The sequence below is a fragment of the Barbus barbus genome (genome assembly GCF_936440315.1).
Source record: "Barbus barbus genome assembly, chromosome: 8".
Taxonomy (NCBI): Eukaryota; Metazoa; Chordata; class Actinopteri; order Cypriniformes; family Cyprinidae; genus Barbus; species Barbus barbus.
This window is the reverse complement of record NC_136736.1, coordinates 19,314,398-19,340,308: the sequence shown is the minus strand read 5'-3', so window position 1 is coordinate 19,340,308 and position 25,911 is coordinate 19,314,398. Positions and strand designations below refer to the sequence as shown.

The following is a 25,911-nucleotide window of genomic DNA, read 5'->3' as shown; positions in this document are numbered from 1 at the left end:
TCCTGAAATCCTGTGAACGGGGGTAAACACAATACGTCTGTCTCGAGTCTGAAAACTGTTCTACAAATGCCATGTCAATGCATATATTATGCAGCAATAAGCAGAGTGAAAATTGAAAGAGGTCCACAACGTTAGAAAATTCCTGTAAAATTTAGATAAATTGGTCAATGTGAACTTTCACTTCCCTTTTGCTTTTCATTTACATACACTACATAAACATTATTAAACCTGCAACATTCAAAATTCTCTAGAGGGATGCCCAGCTCATCAACAAACTGTCAAAAGAGCATATGACTTTATTTAAAGCTTAATAGATATTCACTGTCACTAGTCAAAGGGTAGATTCAATTGACCTAAACCCAGCGCGTAGAAAAATCCGGAAAGAGATTAAGTGAATTTATCACATACTCTGCACAGCTCCCCTGGCCGCTTCTCGAGAGCCAGCCGAGCTGCAGGATAGTGTGATGGGGGCCAAGAGGAGAAGGGTTCTTACCCACAATCACCCTAGCCACAGGGCCAATTTAGCAGTTCTCTTGTAGAGGAGAAGGATTAGAGGAGCGGAGGAGAAAAATTCCTCTTTAAATGACTTACCTGCATTAAACCGCGCTGGATTGTATTAGAAGATAAACTACTGAGGAAATTACTGACAAAATAAATTAGACTTTATCTTCAATCTTATGTGACATTTGGCATTTTTCACTCTCAACACCACTTGAATGGGGAAAGTAAATGTTTACCAGCAACACAAGTAAACGCTGGATAGGGCTGTACTAATGAGGTGTCTTAATGACTTCATGTTATACTAATCTAGCACGCTGTCTTAAAGATGTCTTTATTACTGCAACAAGCATTTAATGCAATTTGAACTATTCCACCAGTTTAAATGCATGAAATCATTCCTGTTGCACCTGCACTATAATACACCGCATGCTATCAATTACTCATGGCCACATACATTTGCATAATTCAAACAAAGCTCTTCGGTGGATCCCCAAATGGCATTATAATCATCCCAAAAGATCCCTCTTGAAGCTTCCTGACAGAATGGCATGTTCAAAGCTCATCAATCCATGACAGGGGGATGTAGGCCAGAGAGTTGGGCTGTCTGCAGGGACCATCATTAACACACTAGCAGGAATCAGCTACAGGTTAACTTTGTTGACTATATGAAACCACAGGCTACAAAAACATGCTGGCTTTTGACGACAGATTTTTGCAAAGGGATTTTAGAATCGAATCCATATTTTTTTTTCCTCTAGGGCCTGCGTATTGATCATACCTTGCATCTAACACCCCGTTTACACATTCTGTTTCAGGTGATCTGCTCACAAGCAGAGAGTGGTAAATAAATGTGCTGTGATCTAATCGCTGAAACCACATTCAATAGGTAAAAAAATGCAAATGACCTCGTTGCATTTGTAATGTAAACGCTAGTCTGTCCTGACTGCATCAGCACAACAAGAGCCACCTACTCACCTGTCAATCAACCACCATTTTAAAACAATTTTACTGGTTACATGCAGTTTTAAAAAAAACTGGTAATGTAAAAAAATATGCAAAGCATATATTTCTTCAGAATGCCTGATATCAACATGCAGTAATGTGGAAAAAAAAATCTAATTTTCAAATTCTTTAAAATCTAATTTTTGCTTAGATTAATTTTCTTTACTTTATTTTTTCCCCTTCTTTCCTCTTCATCATCCTCTGACCTATATGATCTATTTGGCCACAAATACTGACTTTTTGATACTTTTTGATTCAATCACAAGTGATCACAGGAGATAAAGTATTTGAGATGCGTTACTTCCAGGAGTAAAATCATGTATCAGCTGATTTGATTGATCAAGACTTAAATGATCACCAAGTGTAAACGGTCTAAAACTAAAACGAAGACAAACTGAATGTTTAGATACCTCAATGAATGTGTGGAACTGGTGCAGCTGGGACTCGGCGAGGGTGAGTTTTCTCTGCAGTGTTTCCAGAGCCTGAGAGCTCTGCTCGGCCAAGCCATGCATCTGTTTAGACGCAGTCTGCTCCAGCTCAGCCATCGTCTGATCGCGCTCGCTTATGCGCGCCTGGAGGACGGCCACTCTCTTCTCCTGGGATGTATAAGCACAAAGCAGAAATCCCATCAAAATAAACACACTTAAAATTACTTCTAACAATTATTTCATGAATTAGGACATTACATTACGAATAGAAACAGATGTATATAATAGATATCTAGTAAAATAACAATAAACCCACAGATCAATAGCAGAAGATGAAATGAAAAGAATGGCATTGGGGCTAAAAATCAAATGAGACCGATGGTAATTATGTGAATAAAGAAAGAAAGAAAAAAAGAAAGAAACCTACAACGCAGGATAAGCACCAGGATACAAAACATTCAAAATTATTGAGTGATGAATAGATACTCTTGAACCTTTTTCTGAAGCTCTTCTTTGAATTTTTGGCTGGTTGTCTCATGCTGTTTTTTTTCTGCAGTGGCAACTGTTAATCTTCTCTTTAGAGAGTCGACAAGGGCTTTCCAGTTAGTTGACTCATCAGTGAGAGATTTCATCTAAAAAAGAAAAGCAATTGTTATTAAATAAGAGTGGGGTCGCTGATACCGAAAATTCAATTACTTCTATATTTTTAAACAGACAATGAAATGTGGAAGCCTAGGAAGTTCAGATTCTGGATGAGTGACACAATCAATAACGGAGGAGAGAATAATTAATTCCAGGTTGCTCCAAGGCTGTTGCCATGGCTAGTACAGTATCTGTTGTTTCGAGCAGGACCTACTTTCTTCTCCAAGTCTTCAGTCACTGCTCTATGGCTCCTCTCGGAGTCCTGGCAAATCTTTAGTCTGCACCTGAGATCCTCCACCAGCTGCCTTTTCATCGTCACATCCCTCTCTAAAACACCAATCCTGTACGCAAACATATGCACATAAACATCAGTGGTTTTTTAGTTTTGTTTTTTCAAGAAAGGATTTCTTTTTTTGTTTATGTGGACACGCTCACTTTAAAAATTAACAAATGGAAATTAATAATTAAACAGAGAGAAAACAAATAAAATGCCAGCAGTATTGTAACCAGATTCCTCCTAAATAGTTTAAACGTCTACACATCTCTGACATATAAAAGTGTTGGAATATGTTAACATTTGAGGGCTGTTTTATGGACTGCCTCCTTGACCAGAGCTGCTGTAATGATGAGTAAAGGTCCTTTTTAAATAAATATCCTCAAATTCCAGAGAGAGAGAGTGCCTGAAGCAAATGCACTGAATAAATGTGAGAGCTTCTTATTGGAGTGACATTAAATTAAATAAGACCGGGTGGCCTGGGGAAATGGAGTCAGGTTACCCAACAGCCATTAATGAGAAAACCCATATTGACCCCGCTGTAGAGTGGACGAAGCGTTTCTCCTGTTGACTTACAGCCACGCTTCACTCATCCTCCCCCACTTCACTCCATCTTTCCCAAAGCTCAAGAGAGCAAATGGCAATTAGATCTATAACATTTATTTTAGGGGTAAGCTCGCCCAAAAAGAATAGCAGGATGGTGATACTGATGACTGGCGTGAGCCTCAAAACAGCTCCTTCTACGGATGCTTGGCTTGCTAAATCGTTTGAACGCTTTCCTTCGCGCTCTCCGCTTTGTCTCGTTGGTGTTGAGGTGCTATACTGCTAATTCAGAATGCATTTTGGATGCTAATACAGTTGTAAGTGCTTTCATAGATCATGGATGCGCAGTTTGCAGTAGAAAACAAAGGAGATGAATACATTTATGATATGGAAAGACAACAGGCGGCACATGAAAGGCAGGCCTTTATGAATAAGGCAGAGACCTCTGCGCCGGATATTGACTCAGGACATGGCAGCACGCTTTGAAATTCACTTTTTTTGAAGGCAGTGCAGCAGATGTATTTTTTACAGCGTCTAGACATGTATTTCATTTAAACAAGCTGCGTGGCGTAAGGCGGCTTCTGCTCACAGGGACTCCTCATCTGTGATTTCACATGTTGTCACAGACCGGCGTGAAACCCCGGAGTTTTACGTGTCTGCGGACACACCATGTGGCATTCACACACTTCTAAGCAAGTAGATCTTGGGGAAGAAAAAGCTATTCTCAATCCATATCTTGGTTTTCCAGTAGGGATGTTAACGTACTTCAAACATGATACATTTTTTCTTGAGAGGAAAAATAGCAAAAAAATATGGTATTTGCCTTAAATGGCAGATTTTTTGCATTTGTTTCAAGCAAAACCTCACTAAATGTTTTATTTATTATAACAGCCATTTTTTATCCCACTGAGATAGCTCGAAATGAGTGATGCGGAAAGAAAGAAAGGAAGTAAGTAAAAAGTACAAGGAGAAGGCAACCAGTTAACACAACAGACTGTCAGACTTGGTGCCCAGGGCAAGACATCTTATGACGATAGTGCATAACTACATGGGAAGGAAATTATAGCTCCTGTCACTGTCTCTTTCTGTCTGCTATTATGTATCTCTATACACAGCCAGCTTCATGGTTTTGAAACTCTACGAATGGTGTTGAAGTCTGCCACATGGTGGAATCAGACACTGCAAATGTGACCCAGAACACAAGAAAGAGAAATAGAGGGTGAAGAAGTGAGAATACCTCAAGACTAAGAAGGAAAGAGAGGCAGTCAAGAGAGGGGATAGAGAGCATTTACCTCTTGTGCAGTTCCTTCAGTGTCTGATCTCTTTCATCTAACTGAGCCCTCAGGCTCTTGTTAGCAGCAGTGTGTTTGCTCATCTCACTGCTGGCATTCTGTGGAGAGAAAGAGTCACACATTTATCCTATCATCTGATATCCCATCGTGCAGGACTCATTTATGAATATTGAGCCATCGGGATGCTTAATGAGGATGCTGTTTCACATCTGCTTCACAGAAATATACACATCTACATATGTCCTGTGTATGGGCATATGGTCAATGATGTGATTGTGACGTTCATTTTTTATTCAGATCTATGAGGTAATTAAAAAAGTATGTGCAATTATATGTGTATTTTTGTAAGGCTTAAAGTAAATAAATGTTTAGGTGATGTAAAGGTCAGGATATTGTAATAAAGTAAAATCTTTCATTGATATTTCTTAAAAAAAGTTCAATTATGTACAGTTTGATATATATTTTATTATTATTTCTTAGAAAGGAATACATTAATGAAATGGTAATTCTGTCCCCGCTGTAAAACCTCATGACTGTACACCATGGTCAGTATTTGATTTTTTTGGAATTAGAATACATTAGATATGCTGACCTTTTCATGAAAAGGCAAGGTTGGTCAAATGGAGTAACATGGAAATTCGTAATTCATAATTTGCAAACAAACACAAAAAGCAAAATAAGCTAAAATAAGTTAATTTTTTTAAATTAAATGATTACGACGTGCACACAGTCATATATCAAAGTAAGAAAAAAATGTATTTACTTAATGGTTATACTCCATTTGTTTAGAGCCATTAATTCAAATTTTGTAGAAAATGGTTTAAACATTTTTAACAATAGAAAAGAACAGAAATACAATGACAATTGCATTCTGAAGTAGATTTTTTCTTCAATTCTCTTTTTCATCATCACAGACATCCTTATTTGTCACTAAATCTTATATTATGCATTGTAGCACTGTATATTTATATATTTATCATTTATAGCATTATTTATTATGCTGGGTTTTGATCTATTTAGTGGCAGATTTGTTCAACCTCTGTGAATGTGTGTCAAGCTAAGAGGCACACTGAAAACTGAGTTGGTGGGATGCCTGTGATCATGTGAATGATGGATATTTGTATGTACACCTTGTCTTTAGTTGAAAGGAATGGAGGACTCGTTTTTGTAGCACACATCCTGACTGCATATAACACACACCCACACACACTCTCCTGTCTCTTGAACATGACACTACCATTGAGACCAACACAAAAATATAAAGAGCAGTGCCAGACCCCATATTTCAATTTGCTGATATTATAGACCAAAATCTTGTTTATAGGGAGAAAAAGAAAAGAAGAAAAAACAAACTTCAAATGGAGAAAGTCAAACTTAACATTTCAATGCATGTTTGAACTTTGTTTCAAGTTTCAGCTGTTTTGTTTGTTTGTTCTGGCCATCAAATCCATGCATGTCTTCATTTATCAATAAATAGTGTATAAATAATATAAACTTTCTATCTATCTATCTATCTATCTATCTATCTATCTATCTATCTATCTATCTATCTATCTATCTATCTATCTATCTATCTATCTATCTATCTATCTATCTATCTATCTATCTATCTATCTATCACTTCTATTTAACAGAAGAGTTAAACCATATTATAGCAGACCTACGATTACTTTTAACTAAAGAGGTGTCTAAATGCAATTAGATATTGCTTTAGCAAATACGTACCTGTACTACTACACTTTATAAAGCTAAAGCAGAAAGTGCTGGGATAACGTAAGAGAGTATAAATTTAATATTAACCATGTCTTTAGTTAATAATATTTTTCATATTTTTATATAAAATATCAACAACGGGTTAATTTTCTCATCTTACTATAGTCAGTTAGAGGATGCATAAACAAATAATAAAATTATTTAACATTCTTAAATATTTGAAGACAGATGAATTATTGAAAAATAATAACCACCCGAGGTGTACCGGCCACTCCGCTGCATGTCACGGCCGCATTATTACCTCAAGTTGTGCATTATTTGTCAATAATTCAACAGCCCGTTATTCCTTATTTATATTACATTGTATTTTATTATTTTATATTATAATATATATACCTTGTTTTCAATTTTTACATTCTAATAAACAAATATTGTTGGCCTGTGATGAATAGCTTGTTATGTTTCTCATAAATTGCGTTGGATAAAAGTGACTGCTAAATAAGTAAATGCAAACGTAAATAATACATACAAAAAAAGCTATACAAACCGAAAAGATCCATTTAGTTTAGGTCTTTACAAAGAAGACACTTCCAAAAACAGTGATTTCATAAATCTGTGTCATGATGCTAATATACTGATGCTAATCTTCCCATACAGGTTACTGTTTTAATCTATCAATCAAATACATAAACTGAACCTATTGAAATGAAAATAATTGTAAGAGACCTTCAGTCGGTGAGTGAGCTGTTTGACTTGGGCCTGCAGGTCTTCAGCAGTGGGGTTCATTGCCGTTTGCTGCCGTATTCGTCTCCACTGCTCTAACTCCATCTGCAGAGACGCCTTCTGCTGTTCCAGACCAGCCAGCTCGCACGCCTGCTTCTGCTCACCACCAACACACAAACAACGAATAAACAAATCCACATTTAGGAGCTCTTACAACAGCTGCGTAACGAAGGACCAGATAAGTATCAATTAAGCGAGCTGCATGACAAATAGGCAAAAGTCTGATTAAACATTTTCTGGTGAATTTTATGATTAAGGAACATTTTTTTAGGTACAAGACTACGAAGCAGTTTGTGATTAAAGCCCCAAATCCGATTAAAGCTTTATGCTAATGAGGTGGCAGATTCCTCCGTTTTTCTGTTGATTGTCAGCTTTAATAGAGCCATTGTCGGCTCATCCCAGTGCACTCTGGGAGTTTATCAGCACTGTGTAGAGCTGAAAGCTGAGCACTAGGACTAATTGTTCACTCACTCACTAACATACACAGTTACTGCATAGAACTAAGTGAATAACACAAAGCCCTGTTTGGGGAATAAAACCACAGAGTTTATAACAACACTCAGATGCGATACTTCACCCTCTGTCCAAACATAATGATTTCTTACTGCACCCAGCATACAATGTGGGGCAAATCGGAGGAAAATGTCCACACACACACGCATGCACGCACGCACACACACACACAAACACAGTTTCTTGTGGAACATCTCAAACATGCAACTGCTGATATCTGGTTTCTGACCTTTTAATAGAGCATTCTCTTTCTTTTTTTTCTTTCTCTTTTTTTTTAGGTTAGTGCTAATGAAAGACACACTGAGAGGCATTGATGGTGTTTCCAGTAATCTGAGGGTTTAATAAATTACCCTGCACTGGAGGATCATGTGGCTTTTTGTCTACATACTAACACATCCTCTGGTCCCATAAGCTGTCCTATAAAGCACAGGTTTTCAAATTGTTTGATGCCAAGGCCCCGAAGATATGATAATACCTTATATGATAAGACTCACTTCCAAAGATAAAAAGGTATAAATTTAAAAAGGTGTAAAAAAACAAATAATATATATATATATATATATATATATATATATATATATATATATATATATACACACACACACACACACACACACACACATACAGTATATTTATAATTATTTTACAAATTCATTATAAATTCTTTGTAATTGACTAATGTCAAAAATAATTATGTAAATATTAACTGAAGAAAATTAAGTAAGCTGTATAAACATTTAGAATAAAAAAAAGATTATTTCTGAATGATTAAGCTAGGGCTGTCACAACAACAACAAAAACAATTATATTAATTGTGTTACACACAATGAATTGATAGCTATAATAGTAATACAACATAAATGTGTTAAAAACAATTATGCTACACATTTAATTAATTTATATAAGAAGTTAACACATAAAAGTCCTAAAAAAGTGTTTCTTTCTCTCAAATTGTACATGGACCCCAAGAATCCTTTGTTAGAATTTTTTGTGTGAGAATGCTTGAGTAGACGGCTTCTACAGATCAGTGATTTACGAACTGCCATGACCAGTCAGTCACCTGGAGCAGTAAATTAAACTGTCAAGCTTGTTAGAATCCAGTCACACTCGTCTCTCTCACCCAACTCGGACGAGATGTGGGGAGGTTAGTTTGGCTTAGCGCTAACAGCCTCTGAAAGCCTCGCTGTCAGAAGAGAAGTCTAATCCTGAGGTAATCCCGACCCTTCCTAAAAGAGAAACATGGACTACACCTGCAAATTACGCATATTACAGGCCCAGCCTGTCAAACAGGCTGTCAAGTCCCTCCGCCGTGGTGATAGGAGAGGTTCTGCCACACTATGATTAATCCCACCGCCATGATTAATCTGAACGGCTCAAAGGTGTGACAGCAGTCTTCACAAGAAAGCTGACCTGAGTGGGGGTAGATAGGTGAATGTGTCCAACCTGTCAAAGTACATCAAGTGTACTTCCTCTCTCATTCGTAACAACACGAGCTCAGATTCATGACACGGAGAGCACTTTTGTCACCTACATTTATTGTGTCACAGCACCAGCTTGTGGTTGGAGCACTTAATAAAATAAAATATGTTAATTCTTTATTTAAGAAAGGAAGGAGTGAGAGAGAGAGAGAGCGAGAGAGAGAGAGAGAGAGAAAAGGAGACATCAGCTGGAAGCTCCTCAGGGATATGCACTGTGATTGACTGATGAAAGTGTCACTTCACTGTTGAGCATGTGTTCCACTTAGAGAGAACAAGGAACACACACACACACACACACACACACACACACACTACAGCAGATGCATTATACCAGGTGCTGCTAAAACAACCATTAGCTGCAGTTCTAACACATGTAGGGAAGCGAGAAGCCATTCAACTCATCTAATATACATCACAGAGTCTGTAATAAGAGATCCATTCTTTGCTAATACTGCATATGACATCCGTGTGATCGCTACAAGAGCTCTGTGACACTTCAACTCTGCTATAGCACGACTACTCCGCTTCAAGCTTTAATTGAATTTGGCCATTTATCACAGCAGCGTTGTCTTTTCTGCCTAGACAATATAATGAGAGAGGGTGAGAGACAGAGAGAGAGAGAGACATTAAAATGAGCAAAATAAAGGATCGATACCAGACCACAAAGGGCACAGGGATCAATGTGAGCTGAGAGTAGTGTGACACCCGACACGAACACTAATACAGAAGAAACACAGACTCTCACACAGAGGGGGGAAAAAACAAGCACCAGAATTTGCAACTGAATAAAAGTAATGTGCTTATTTTTAGTGTGCTACTTGGCACATAATAAAAGTGTTACAATATAATTACTAAGGCCAAATTTAATCAGAAATGCAAGTTATTTCAACTTCAAGTTAAAAGAACAGTTATATAAAATATCCTTCCTGCAATCATGTTGTTGAAATGACATTCAGAACAAAAGCAAAATAGCGAGTCTGATTTCACTTTTATGCAACAGCTCAGTTAACAAGAAATGTATACAGGTACATCTCAAAAAATTTGAATATCAATATTTTTTGTCACTCATTTCAGAAAGTGAAACCCATATATTATATAGATTCATTACACATAGAGTGAAATATTTCAAGCCTTTATTTCTTGAAATTTTGATGATTATGGCTTCCAGATAATGAAAACCCAAAATTCAGTGTCTCAGAAAATTAGAATATTACATAAGATCAATAACAAAAGGATATTTTAACAGAAATGTCAGGCTTCTGAAAAGTATGTTCATTTCTATGCACCCAGTACTTGGTTGGGCCTCCTTTTGCATGAATTACTGCATCAATGCGGCGTGGCATGGAGGCAATCAGCCTGTGGCACTGCTGAGGTGGTATGGAAGCCCAGGTTGCTTTGATAGCGGCCTTCAGGTCATCTGCATTGTTGGGTCTGGTGTCTCTCATCTTCCTCTTGACAATACCCCATAGATTTTCTATGGGGTTCAGGTCAGGCGAGTTTGCTGGCCAAATCAAACACAGTAACACCATGGTCATTGAACCAGATTTTGGTACCTTTGGCAGTGTGGGCAGGTGTCAATTCCTGCTGGAAAATGAAATCAGCATCTCCATAAAGCTTGTCAGCAGAAGGAGGCATGAAGTGCTCTAAAATTCCCTGGTAGATGGCTGTGTTGACTGTGGACTTCAGAAAACACAGTGGACCAACACCAGCAGATGACATGGCAGCCCAAATCATCACTGACTGGAAACTTCACACTGGACTTCAAGCAACATGGATTCTGTGCCTCTCCACTCTTCCTCCAGACTCTGGGACCTTGATTTCCAAATGAAATGCAAAATTTACTTTCATCTGAAAAGAGCACTTTGGACCACTGAGCAACAGTCTAGTTCTTTTTCTCCACAGCCCGGGTAAGACGCTTCTGACTTTGTCTCTGGTTCAGAAGTGGCTTGGTAGCCCTTTTCCTGAAGACGTCTGAGCGTGGTGACTCTTGATGCACTGACTCCAGCTTCAGTCCACTCCTTGAGAAGCTTTCCCAAGTGTTTGAATCAGCTTTGCTTGACAGTATTCTCAAGCTTGCGGTCATCCCTGTTGCTTGTGCACCTTTTCCTACCCAAATTCTTCCTTCCAGTCAACTTTGCATTTAATATGCTTTGATACAGCACTCTGTGAACAGCTACACCTTTCAGTAATGACCCTCTGTGACTTACCCTCTTTGTGGAGGGCGTCAATGTTCGTCTTCTGGACCATTGCCAAGTCAGCAGTCTTCCCCATTATTGTGGTTTCAGAGAACAAGAGATACCTGGAATTTATACTGTAGGGATGGTCATTAATTGAAACTCAAATATAAATATTCTAATATTTTGAGATACTGATTTTTGACTTTCATGAGCTGTAAGCTCTAATCATCAAAATTAAAACAAAAAAACTTTTGAAATGGTTTACTTTACATGCAATGAATCTAAAATATATGAAAGTTTCACTTTTTGAAATAAGTTACAAGAACAAATTAACTTTTTCACGATATTCAAATTTTTTGAGACATACCTGTATTGAGAAACTTACATTTTACACAATGTTGTGTTACTTTCTCTAATTTTCTGATATTAATGTACAGTGAAATTTGTTACAACAAAACAAATCAACTTTTGCGTGAAACTGAGCAACATGGAGTTGTGTTCTTTCATTTCTAAATGAATCAGTGTATTTCACCAAACCATTAAGTCAATGACTTTCTGATAACACACCATGAGTAGGCTAAAATAACTTTTACTACACTACTGAATCTACTTTATCTAGATTTAACTTTTTTTTTGTGGACAAAATTGCTCTCTTATTTCCTCCCTGCATCCAGACATCTGCTGGTGGAGGAGTGTTTTACTTGGCTGTGGAATCAGACACCATTCTAATAATTCTATATAGGATAAAAGGCAGAGCATGTGGCTAGGTGAGCTCATGAATATACACAAGTATATTTACATTCAAAGGTGCAGAGCTGGATTTGACACCCAAGCTGTAAAACCCACACTACTCCAGCTGATGGCGTGATGGTGGGCTGCTGTCTTTTATCCTGGCTGCCATAGTTAGCACTGGTGGAGCCTTATATCAACTCATACCATATTTATATTTGCCTCACTGCCTAATATGTACTAATGTGTTAGTACAAAATTTCTCAAATATGTTCTTAAGAACATATGAATTTTTTTTATTTAGGAAAAAACAATGACAGTCTTTATCTGACTCAATACATGGCTGAAGACTCACTGATAAACTTGCACTTCAAGGATTGTCTTTTTGTGCTTCCTGCAGATTACACTAATAATCATAATAAGCACGCACACTATTTTCTTCACTACCAGCTTGACTGGTGCTTGCACTTGCTGTGTTTTTGCGCTCTCTTCTGAGTATGTGTGTCTGTGTCCTGTGTATGGGCCCATTCATATGCGCTGAATACTGCCCAAATTATGTTGTATTTATAGGCTAAAATTAAAAAACGATCTCCATATCTGACTCGTTTTTGTAGCATTGTTAATGAATGTGTTCCATAATCTTAGGTGTTACTTAATTTTATACTGGTATCGGTAGTAGTGGCCTTCATTTATAGTACTTAGTAAAAAATAAGCCATTAAACAAATATGTAAAATATTGTTGTTTTTGTTGATGTTGCTTCCACATCAATTTGGAGAATGTGAAAATATATTAATGTTTACAAATTATTTGTTACAAATAATGTTAGATGTAATTCATTATGATTAATTACAAAAAAGGCACGATTAATGAATTATTTTGTAATCAATCTACAGCCCTAGTCAATACACTCTACAGAATTCTTTCTGTTGATTACCTGGAAAGTTTTCTTACAGAATACCATTCTTACACAAGCCAAAGAAGGAAAAAAAAAAAGACACACAATTCTCAAATAAACATAAACTACACACAGTCATGTTCCACACACTACTGTGATTTTCATCACCTCATCAGAAAAGAGGATCAAATCTGGACACTCCGCCTCTAGCCAATTAAAGAGGGTGATCACACTACAGGGCAGCAGGGGGCAGCGTGCAGGGGCACTCAACCTGCTGCCCTTTCACCACTCCATTAATAATGCAAGATTTTGAGTCGAACAAACAAACAGTCATATATGCGCATGTGCAAACACACAGATACACAGACACACACACACACACACAGACTCGCTAAGTGTCATTGCAGCAGGGTGTGTTTTGGAAAGAGAGATGGACTGGACACTAGGGCACTCATCTTGACCTCCAGTTCCACACAAGAGTCTTAATCAAATCTCTAATGGGCTTGGCATTTCCAACTGCACAGTCTAACTGGAGCTAGCAAACGACACTATGCATGTACATTTGAAAATAAATTGACACAAGTATGAGCATCATAGTATGATAAAGCTGTAATGACTAATATTTGAAATAAACCAATAAATCCCTTACTGTGTACCTTAAAGCGTAGGTTTAAAGTCATAACTTAAACTCTAACTTAGCTATATAGCTTAGTTATTTTTCCCTAAAAAATTCAATTTCATATTTTTAAGGAACAATAATTATAAAAGATTGTATAAAAAATAAATAAGTAAAAAAAATTTATAAAAAAATGCATTTCCTTAAATAGCCCCAGGAGTTAATAAAGTGCTAGTGGAGACGCTCTGGTCTTGCAGTACCTTTGAAAGCTGCTTGCTGGCGTTGAGTTGCTGGAGAAGGGAGTCTAACTGCACTTGAGTTTGCACTTGTCTGTGGCTCTGCTCTGCTGCGAGCTGCTGTGCTGCTTGTTTGTCTGCCTGTAGAGCTGCGACTTGCTGCTGGAGGGACAGAAGATGCTGTTGCAAAACAGCATGGGACTTTGAAATTCTTTTCTTTTTTTTCTTTTGCAGGGAGGCACCTGAGGGTGGTGAAGAGGACACAATGCTACCGTCAGTCTCTTCCAATCTGACAGTGGATACCTAAGGTTGTCACAACACTTTAATTATGCCTTGCAGTATAAAACCAGCTAGTATAATAACAATATTATATCCACAGTATTACAGCCACTGCTTGAAAATTGTTATTGTGACTGCCGTGACTATAATATTATTTTAGTGAATATCATTTTGACAAAATAATGTATTTATGTCTATAATTTATTAAATGTTATTTTAATTTCTTAAATTCTTCTCATGCAGAATTGCATTCTGGTTAAACCCTCGAGTCTTCATTTTCACAAAAAAACTGAAGGAAGATTTTGCTTCAGCAAAACATTAATCTGAAGTTATGTCTTCAATAACAAAAAAATAAACAATACAATATAAAGGACCGCATTAGTTTTCCCATGCTCCACATGGGAACAAAACAGACATCATGGCATGTTAGTGTGCATATGTTCCTTTAAAATAATATTTCAAATTAAAATTTCCTTGCTTTGCGCTTTCAGCTAGCTTTACACATGCAAATGTTTGGGGTGGTTAAGTTTTTCAGTGTCTCTTATGTTCACCAAGTCTGCATTTATTTAAAAAAAAATACAGTAAAAACAGTGATATTGTGAAATTATTACAATTTAAATGTTTTAATTAATACAATTCAAATGTTTTCCATTTTAATACATTTTAAAATGTATTCCTGTAATTGCAAAACTAAATGTTTTAGAAATTAGTCTCTTATTCACTGCAATTATTTGATTAAAAATGCAGTAATGAAATGTGAAATAATACAAATTGAAATAACTGCTTTCTGTTTAAATATATTTCTATTTTTCAGCAGCCATTACTCCAGTCTTCAGGGTCACATCTATCTACACATAGATCTATGTCTATATCTATATCTATATTCAGTGTAAAAGTCTTTACTGTCACTTTTGATCAATTTAATGTATCCTTGCCTAATAAAAGTTTGATTAAAATGTATTAATAATAATAATAATAATAATAATAATAATAGGCATTCAAAAAGAGGTTTAGGAGTTTACAACTAAAATGTACCAACACAGTGAATGAGCCTCATAAATTGTATGTAATTTCTTAACAATAAAATTATTTCTATTTTACTTTCTTATAGATAACTACATAAACAGTTTTATTTGCTTGATTTGAAACAATGTGATGCTTTAATTAGTTTCAACTATCCAGTGTCAATTTCTGACACAACTGAATGAATTTGAGAGCTAGACTGAACCAAAACAGAGGAACGAGGCAGAAGTGGTAGTAGGAATGTTTAGGTAACCTTTTTTTTTCTTTTTTTTAAATGATCATTATCTTAATTACAAATTGCATATTTTGCTTGAAGAATGAAATTGAAGAGAAACTGTTTCTATATTTACAGTAGGTTGAGTTTTCTATTAGTTTTTTAAAGAATTTATAGGATAAGGTCCGTACAAGCAATCAAGAGCGAACAATCACTCATTATGCAAGCGCCTGAGCACAGTTGCGTCAACCAGGTTACCTTGGAACTGGATGTTTCTGGTTTGTGATTCCTCTCCAGGCCTGTCTGTGGGGCAGATCAGCATGTACCTGCAGCCCTGCAAGCAGGCAAGAAGTGGAAAGACAAAACACATGACACAAAAAGCTGGGGCAATAGTTTAACATAACATAACGTGGCGGCTCACGGCAGTGACACAGAGGAAGCGTTTGTAGTCACATCAAAGAGGCTTTGGCTTTTCCCCTCGTTTGTATCGAACGCTATTTAAAAAGGTTTTGATCAGTCTCTCTCTCCCTCTCTGTGGGTTTGATCACGGATTTATTCAGAAGCTCTTTAGTGTGACACGGGCGGCGCAGTGCTCTGCTCCACTGTCACGCCGATGTGAGCCAGCACGGTTGACGAGTACACAGAGGCATTCAGGCAGGATCTAAGAGAGGGCTGACAGCTGTAGAGCTGAGAGGAAGCGAAAAGAGGAGAAGATATGGAGCTTCCACGTTCCCTGAGGGGATGGGGGGAGAGCCAGTGGAGCCCTGAGAGTCTGTCGAGAAGAGATCGCACTTTACAGGAACAGACACCTCTGATACACATCTCCCAATCGACACAGCTGCTTAAAGTCAAGAAGAAAATGTTTTTTTTGAACTCTTCGCTTCGCAAATGAAAAGAGGCAATTTCAAGGTGAAGAGCGTAATTTTTTTTAACTATAAATAAGCTATTTGTAGATTGATTCTGTTCAAAAGTGTTACAACTTAGGCTCTGAGGATACAGCAACATTGCCTCAACCAATTACATGAGCTTAGGCCCGACCTTTGAGTAGATGTCATATAAAAACTTCATACTAAAGCTTTCTGCTTCAATCATTTTCAGAATGTTTTTTTACTTTCCAGCTGATGAACAATAAAAACATTAACAGTAAATCAGAATTCACCCTGACTGTAAAAAGCTTGAGCATTTAAAGCCGGAGACACATTGAGCACAGTTGATATTGCTTGCTAGATAAGGTGGGGTGGGTTTATTATACCACATTTAACATTTTAATTTAATTTAACATTTAATACCACACTAAAAAAAACGAATTACATATGTTCAAAATGATATACATACATGTATATATGTATGTGTTTTAGAATTTTTTCTAATTACTTGTCTCTCATGCTCATTTGTAAAATAATTCTTTCTACCTGTATAATTATTCTTTCCATTTCTTTTCCTTGTATCTCTTCACAGACCCTGTATCAACACAGCAGCTTGTAAACAAAAACAAAAAATAAACAAAAGAATACCTATGTGCACTTTAAGAAGCTGTTTAAACCCAGCCAATCGGTTTAGATCCTGCCAGATCGAGAAACTGATTAGACGGAAACTTGGTCTGCATCTAAAAATTGCATACTTGCAGTAGATTTTTTTTAAACTGTTTTATATAGTTAGGAAATATGTCGAATGAATATAATCCATTTGTCATGTTGTCATTGTCAAGTAACTTACCAGCATCAGTTGCATTGATTTACTGCCATTTACAAATCCTCTCCCATGGCCTCATGGGATAGTAAAGTGTCCATTGGATGTGCACTTAAGAATCTTGCCGGAAACATTAGGTCGCCCCCTGAATAATGTTTTTTGCCTACTATATAGTAGGGAAATATGCAATTTCAGATACAGCCTAGCTTGCAGGATGCAGTCTGTTTGGACGACCAGTGGCAGAGTTAAACTTTATTTCAAGGTGTCCTTGTTACAGCGTAATTATACAAATAAGAAGCAAATAATATTAATTAACAACATGTACTTACTATAGCATTAGGGTTGGAGTTTGGTTTAGGGTTAGCTGCTTGTAATTATGCATAACTTACTTCCACAACCACAGTAAGTACATGTAACACATAACAAAGACACTGAAATAAAGTCTTTTTGAAACCCTTTGTCAAAAAATCCTATAAATGTGCCTATAAATCACTGACAAAACATAGTGATTTATAGGCAAATGACAGTTTTTTAATTTGAGCAAAAAAATCTTAAACAGAATATTGCAAGGTCCTAAAAATAATATAAACATTTTGTGTAACAAACCTTAGTTTTCCTTGAAACTCGTCGAGCTTGAACAGAATATCGACTTTCCAGGCTGTCAGAGAACTCTTCACTGTCACTGCAGAGATAAAGTTGACTCATTTACAAAGATAAAGAGATATATTGGGGGACTACTATGTGCCATTCCATAGCATTCACATGAGAGTGGTTAATTAGCAGAAAAGCAGACAACCCAGAAACCTAAACACCCAAGTGTGGTGTGTAACTCAAACTGCTGAGGCACAGTTGGGACACTCTAAATGCTCCGGCATCTCATACAAGAGCCTCTTGGAGACAGATTTGGAAAGCTTCCAGCATGCCGTTCTGTTAGTAGTGGTGCATTTGGGTGAAATAAATCTGAACTGGTATCATTGGAAATCATCATACCATCCATCATGCCATAAACTCTGATGCAGGAGGTGACATAAAACTTTCATGAAATAATTACTGAAGATTTCAGAGGATGTTAAACAGCTTGTAGACATCTGGTAGAGAGCCGAACAGAGTCATTCAAAATTGATCCTGTTAAATTAGAGAAAATATAGGAAGAGGAGGAGAGAAGGGAGATGCTGGGACCATAGCTGAATAAGAGTGTCACAGGAGGAAAACTCAATTGATTGGCCAGGCTTTGCCTAGGACTCCTCCTCTGTCCATGATGAATATGCAAAGGAATCACAAATTAAATTAACCTGCCAAACTGTCAATTTCGGGGCTCATGACGTTGGGAAAATGGCATTGGGCAGAAAGTGAGGTGCTGCGGGCGGGTTCAGGTGCTTCCTGGCGCCGGTTCAACTCGGCTGCTCAGAGGTGGCTAATTCTACATGCAAATTTCAGTCAATAAGCTCCTAGCAAGACATCCCAGGATAATTCAAAGGATCTGATTTTTTTTCCTCTTTCTGCCCCCCTCTTACTCTTTTTTTTCTCTTTTGAATACCAACTAGACAGAAGCTGGGATTCAATCACCCGTTTGCTTGTGTTTTTGCATATGCGTGCTGTCCCTACAGTCAGAAAAATAATGAGAGTGTGAGAGATGGAAAGCGAAAAAGAGACAGGGATAGTGAAAGGTGGGGGAAGTACCTGTCTGCGCTCATGTCCTCCCAGTCGTCCTTGGCGGAACTGTCCATCCTGTTCAGCGTCGAGCACATGCGTGTTCTGCTGGAGGCGTCAACCCAGGGTGCTTTGGACCTGATCTTGTTGTTTGCCAGAGTGGTGGCTTTCGCCCTGCGTTTAGCTGCGGACCGATGGAAATCTCTCTCTGCTCGAAGGACTCCCAGTTCCTGGCGGAGCTTAAGCAGTCTGCGCTTGGCCTGGGCGGCAGCTCTCATGGCCTCCTTCGCCTGTCTCTCAAATCTCTGCATCTGGGCCAGCAGTCGGTCCCGTTCTTCTCTGGCCTGGGCCTCTTCCGCCTCCTTGCATTCCTGCAGAAGCTGAGCTCTGGCCTGCAGATCACCCCGCTCTCCAGCCAGAGCTCCGTTTGCTTCCTGTAGCACCTGGTTGTTTTCTCGCAACCGCACGATCTCGCTCTCCAGAGAGACCATTTGACTTTGTAACTGCTCTATCTGTGGGAGTACGCAGAGGCACGTGCACAGCAAATTATCACCTCATCTTTTCGAGACGTTTGTACTTTAAACTCTCATTTGGCCTTTATGGAGAGGGTCCGTTCTGGGGCAGGCACTCAGTGATTCCCCCCAAATTTGTTACTCATGGCTAAACATAAAAGAGGGCCATTTAGGCAGCTTGTCAAATCCTGGTGGAGGGTGTGAAAGAGAGGAGGGGATGCCTGCTGGGTATATACCCCCAGGCAAATCGCTGCCTTTTATTTAGCACTCTTGCAGCCGTACTGCCGCAGCACACCACCTTTCAAACAACATTAGGCCCCTTTACGGCTGGCTGACAACGACTCGCCCCCCTCCCACAACTCCATCAAAAATTATTTCATTTATAATGCGTTTGCAGGAGCACATAAACAGCAGTCTGCCCCTGTGGGTTATTAAGTTTAACATGGTGCTTGTCATTCGGTAATAAAGGCGATGACAGCCCCCATTACACGACCATATGGCAGCTGCTGGCACCGCTCACAATGCCATCATCTGCTCCGAATTATTCTACAAACCATTTCATTCCTCTGCTCAGAATATTCCCTCAGTCCTCACCAGCCCCTCCAGCAAGAACCAAGCTAAATGTTGCTTTAGGGGAAGTCAAGTGCTTCTGAATAGAGTGTGAGCTTGATTTGCTCAGGCTAAATACTAATGACAAATGATTTGCTTGTGTTAAATGAGTGAAGAGCCCGCTGTCAAGCACCAGCAGAGTCAGCGAATGCAAACAGAGCAGTTTAGTTTCATTCAAATGAGTCTTAAGGGTGTTTGTTGTGCTGCTGAGGGCTTAAATGAGCTATCCATATTACAGGAAGACAGGTGGCTTTTACCGCTGCTTTACTTTACTACATTATTATTATTTTTTTTTTTTCTGAGCACACCCATTGTTATAAACTGTTATTTTGCATGACCTTCATATAGTTTTAGACCAATGACCTACTTGCATTAATTTTTAATAGTTATGTACTGAAATAAAATCCTTGCCCAAAATCAATATCAATAAATTAGACTTTAATCTCTAAACAATTCTAAATATTACTTTTTTTGATTGCACTTGTCCCTCCTTCAGGTGGCATTACTACATTATCAACAACATTCAATAATATTTAAAAATCCTGCACAACTCTACAGATGCATAAATTTACTTTTGGTCAATATACACATTTTTATAAGGTAAGATTTTTGTAGCATTATTCCTAAAAAATAGATCATGATCCAAAAATAAATGTAAAGAGATTAACAAAAAATTAATTAAATTCACAAATAAATAAAATGAGATTTGCAAATTAAAAACATTCACAAATATATTTTTGTCACAAACACAACTTTGCCTGTCATTCATTTATGAATCACGTCCTGTAATTTTTTTAGATCGCTGCATGCATTTGTGGATTGCTGCACACTGTGGATTTTGAAACATTTCCAGTGACAAGATGGGCTGACAAATCCACAAACGCATAGACTCTACCCACAGTCTACTCAAGCCAATCAGATAGCAGCCACACTTCGCTGACCAGTCGTAGCACATTCTTGCTATAACCAATCACGTTTTGCTTTCCAATTATTGCGGGAACAGATTCATTTACCCGCACCCCTTTAAGGAACTGCATTCTATGGACACTTTGTTCAAATTGAACTGAAGTGCTGTTTGTGTCATTAATAAATCCTATTTGGCTTCTTTATATTTTCATCAGGATCAGCAAATGAGAATAAACTCAGGATTACACACACATTATGATCTTTCACAGATCTTGAGCATGATCAGTAACACCCTTGCGATGTGTCCAAAGCAACCAGAACCCATTATAATGAGTGATACTGTCTACAGGGCTCCAGACAAAAAAATCGAGTAAGGAGCCATTGGCTCCTATAAAAGAAAAACTTAGGCGCCAAATTATTTTTTTAGGTGCCACAGAATAAAAGTGGTTTATTTTATTATTATCATTTTATTTTTCCCCCCTATTTTAACATTTCAATCATTTTGTCATGTGTTTATGTCTTATCTTTTCTAGGCTTTATCAGCATTTTAATCCATCTTGTAGATGATCAGGTCGACCGGGGGACTAAGGTTCACTTAAAGTGTGAATTAAATGTCTTTTACAACTTGAAATATACAGTCACAAAGAATTGTTCGTTACACAGAATCTGTACCAATATCATGGACCATAAGCATCACTTGGCAACTGAGTGCAGTGCATCCTATAAATGTTGTCACGTCTTTCACACATTCAGTCTGTTTTTCTTCATTAGTAAAATGCAATTTTATAGGAGGAGTTGAATCATGTACAACAGAATAAGTAAAAATATTAATATGCAACAGCGCATAAATATAGCAAAACGCTCCTCTTTATAGTTATTTTTCTAGCTGACTGATGAGTTTATGGACACTGAGTGGTTATTCTGAGGTAAATGTATTACAATGCAATGTTTACAAGCTTTATACATTTCCTCAGTTTGAAACACTGAATGAGCTTTTACATAAAACATTTCAGTAAGTTGTACTATAGGCTTTCTTATTGCCTACCTTTTGATCATGTTCATTTCATACTATAGTAGTAAATCGAAAATATATAATGGGTTCACTTGCTGCTTTAACTGAGGTGCTAAAGAGATAGCGCCTGAGCATTAAGTGCGATACTCTCCGCTCGCGCGATCCGGACGCATACACGGACCGTGTGGACGCGGGGTACTGGTGTTTATATTACCGAAAGTGTGCGCTTGTGGTCCGCATTAAAGAGCACCCAAACCGCATAATTTGAATTTCGTAGCATTTTAAAGCTGATACTTTGTTTATTAAAAAGTAAGACAGCACAAAGCTTTTTGCGATTACTGGATGGCAAGTGCGCTTCAAATAACAGGAAGTCCATGCATTAACAGAACACAGCATATAGACTAAGATCGCAATAAGAAGAAGCCATATTAGTAATGATCATAAATGAGAATTGTTGACGATATTGCCAGTATCCACAGAGCTGACAGCTTTACCTGTTGAAGTTTGTTCAAGTTGTGCACGAAATAGACACGGCTTTTCTGCACTTGCACTTTGGGGCTGTTTACACCTGGTCACTTCATGCATTTTTTCCTGATCGGATAGCTATCTGATCCTGAAAAGACCAGGTGTAAATGCCGTCCGAAACGCATTTGAGACGGATATAAATCCAATCGCTCGAACCACTTCAGGAGGTGGTCTGAGTGAAACCGGACAAGTGTAAATGCATCTGGTTGTTGAAACCACATATGGTAATTTTACTCCTCCCATAATATTAAAATAATAGACGTGTGAGAGCGTTTTATAGGCTATATGGCATGTTATAGTCAGATATGACAGCGCAATGCAACAAGCATCACCGCGGATGAGTAGCGGAGTATTTCTTCAGCAAGCGACGCGCAAACTGAATGAACCTGAAAGTAAGTCGCAGACGCTCAACACAAATCTTCTTCATTAAAAGTAGCGAGACTAGCCTATCTTTCCAGTGCTGATGCCGCGCGCTCTCTTGTTGCGGTCTCTGATATTGAAATTAGCTGATAATTAATAAAATTATCCATTGCTTTCATTGACGTGAACTCCGTTATATTTGCATATGAAGCGGGAATTGAAGAACGGCTTTATATCCGTTTTGCGAAGACACATTTATGTGGCCAAGTGTAAATGGGGAAACGTTTTAACAAATCATATAGATATCCGATCAGAGAAAATGCATGAAGTGAGCAGGTGTAAACAGGCCCTTTCAGGTCTCTCTCACTGCGTTCAGCAGACTGTGTGCGGCAGAGACGAGGACTGTTTGAAACTCTTTTCCAGTAAAACTTTGATGCGCATCGTCTTATTTAAGTTTAATACGTGAACATAACAAAAGATGTGAGCGCAAAACAATCGGGAAAAAAGTCCTTTCATGCAAATTATATATAGTCGCCAGTGGCGACCTCAGCAAAAACTTCACTCGCAAATTAATATTTTTGGTCGCAAATGCGACCATTTTAGTCGCAGTTTGGAGCCCTGCTGTCTATGACGAAGGACAACACGATGAAGGACAAATATTCGCACATTCACTTTGATGTGTCCGGTTGCAGTTACAGCTGTTTCAGCGCAGCGACAGCATACAGGGTTGACACGGTGTAAGACATGGCACAATGACACATATATCAAATATGGGCCCAAATGTCCACATAGGTTTTTTTTTATGCACTTGTTCCTCGTTCAAGTGTCATTACTACATTACCAACAAATATTGCACAACACTACAGATGTATAAATTCAGATAACTATCACATTTCGCTGACCAGTCGTATCATCGCTATAACCAATCACGTTTTGCTTTACAATCAGGGCAGGAACAGATTCATTTACTCGCACATATAATGACACATATAATATCAAATATGGACCCAAATGTGACCCTGGATCACAAAACCAGTCTTAAGTCGCTGGGGTATATTTGTAGCAATAGTCAAAAATACATTGTTATGGATCAAAATTATTGATTTTTCTTTTATGCCAAAAATCATTAGGATATTAAATAAAGATCATGTTCCATGAAGATATTTTGTAAATTTCCTACTGTAAATATATCAAAACTTAATTTTTGATTAGTAATATGCATAGCTAAGAACTTCATTTGGACAACTTTAAAGGCAATTTTCTCAATTTAGCTTTTTTTGCACCCTCAGATTCCAGATTTTCAAATAGATGCATCTCATCCAAATATTGTCCTATCCTAACAAACCATACATCAATGGAAAGCTTATTTATTCATCTTTCAGATTCCAAAAATTGACCCTTATGACTGGTTTTGTGGTCCAGGATCACAAATGGCAACATGGGTACTAGCCTCAGCATCATTACAGCATGTACTGGGTATTTGTGTGTGGACAATGTAAAAAAAAAAAAAAAAAAGAAGAAAGCCTAGTATCTACTTTGGATACTGCAATGCAACTTTTACTATTAAAACTAGTAAGCATGATTCATATGAAATATTGTTTGTGTGATCAACTTTTTTAACCAACGAATATCTCTTGTCTTACATTTAGCCTATATGCATTTATATTCGACATGCCTTTAAACACATTTAAAAAGAACCCTTAAATGAAGTAATTAAAAGCAATACTTTTAATTAATGTTTAAAAATGTCATTTATAATTCTTTCTACAGTAGCTAGATCCACATAGATGAGGTTGAGTCCAGTTATGTATTAGTGAGTTACTTACTGACACTTTTTGGTCCATCTTGAATAACATGACGCTTCTATGAACGGATCTACAGTATATCCAGTATAGTGCCGGTCCCATAACAGAGCTGTTCTCTGGCTTTTTCAAATGCACGTAAAATGTAATACTGTGGCTTGGCGATACACGGTCTAATGGTCTAACAAAATCCAATTTTAAACATCTTTTACTGTACCAATTTTAATGGCCTTTATTTTTCCTATTTTAGCCAGAGCAGATGAATGAAGTTATTTCAGGGCGAGACCGCTCTGATTGTAAAGTAATGTTTTGGTAAAGCATTGGTTATAGCAAGAACGTGCTACGATTGGTCAGCAAAGTGTGGCTGTTATCTGATTGGCTTGTGTAGATAGTGGGTGGAGTCCATTTCTTTGTGGATTTTTCAGTATGCGTTTGCTTCTGCTTCATGTAAACAACGCATGCACATGGCGCTGCTGCTTACATTAATACGCATATGTCATTGTTTACATGAAGCAAGTGCATGCGTCAGGACACTTTCCACAATGGCGGTGCGCTGCTGCAGACAGGATAAGAAGGAGAAGAATTGTTGAATAAAGTCATTATTTTTGCTTTCTTTGCACACAAAAAGTATTCTCATAGCTTGAACCACTAGCATTACAGTTGAACCACTGATGTCACATGGACTATTTCTTTGAAGTCCTTGCTACGTTTCTGGACCTGGGAACATTGCAGTTGCCTTGCTGTCTATGGAGGGTCAGAGAGCTTTCAGATTTCATCCAAAAATATCTTAATTTGTGTTCCGAGGATGAACGAAGGTCTTACGGGTTTGGAACAACATGAGGATGAGTAATTAATGACTGAATTTTCATTTTTGGGTGAACTAAACCTTTAAAGTCTGTGTAAAGTGATATTAAAATATGTGTTCTGAGTTTGTCACACAACAGAAAAATGTGTTATTAACTACCCAGCCAAATTTGAATGATAAAAAAACCTGACTCTCTGCTCTCAAACGCTGGGGGCGTGTCTGCTGTCGGCACTGAAACCACGCCCACTCGCAGGTCCATCTCTCAACTGTCAAATACCGCTACAACCTGAATGGATGCTACTGATACTAAATCCAGTAGCTTAATTGGATTTATACAGCCATACATGTTTGAGCGTGCAAGTTTGTTATTTAATTGTAGACGCGCATCAGCGTTGCAGTGAGTTGAAGCCTTCTCGTCGTCAAAGCGAGCTCAGCTCATGATTGCTTAGCAATGGCAAACACCACAAGAGCGCAAGCTCTCTTTGAAAGAAGAGAAAGCGGTACAGCTCGCGTTTCTAGATGCGAATTGTGAACGCTCCATGTTTTTAAATTATATGTATTCTGCCACATATTGTCTCTGGGCTAAGACCCGGGTATCTATTCACCCTAGAACGTCCCTGCCTAGAATCTGTATATCTAACATCACAGACATTCAAAAAGAAAAACTAAGAACTTGACCTCTCAACGTAGTTATTATTGTGT

At 37.9% G+C, this 25,911-nt stretch overlaps 1 protein-coding gene across 2 annotated transcripts in view; it reads right to left on the bottom strand.

Moving 5' to 3' along the window:
- LOC306874429 (centlein-like) overlaps window positions 1-25,911 on the bottom strand; it is a 105,612-nt gene that overhangs the window by 11,349 nt on the left and 68,352 nt on the right. For both annotated transcript variants that reach the window (XM_079424470.1, XM_079424471.1), the window contains exons 15-23: window positions 18,709-19,190; window positions 17,635-17,710; window positions 15,598-15,673; window positions 13,848-14,065; window positions 7,122-7,274; window positions 4,683-4,780; window positions 2,788-2,914; window positions 2,426-2,563; window positions 1,914-2,099 (exon numbers count right to left, since the gene is read on the bottom strand). In XM_079424470.1, coding sequence (XP_079280596.1) covers window positions 1,914-2,099; window positions 2,426-2,563; window positions 2,788-2,914; window positions 4,683-4,780; window positions 7,122-7,274; window positions 13,848-14,065; window positions 15,598-15,673; window positions 17,635-17,710; window positions 18,709-19,190 — 1,554 coding nt within the window. The remainder of the gene's footprint in view (window positions 1-1,913; window positions 2,100-2,425; window positions 2,564-2,787; window positions 2,915-4,682; window positions 4,781-7,121; window positions 7,275-13,847; window positions 14,066-15,597; window positions 15,674-17,634; window positions 17,711-18,708; window positions 19,191-25,911) is intronic.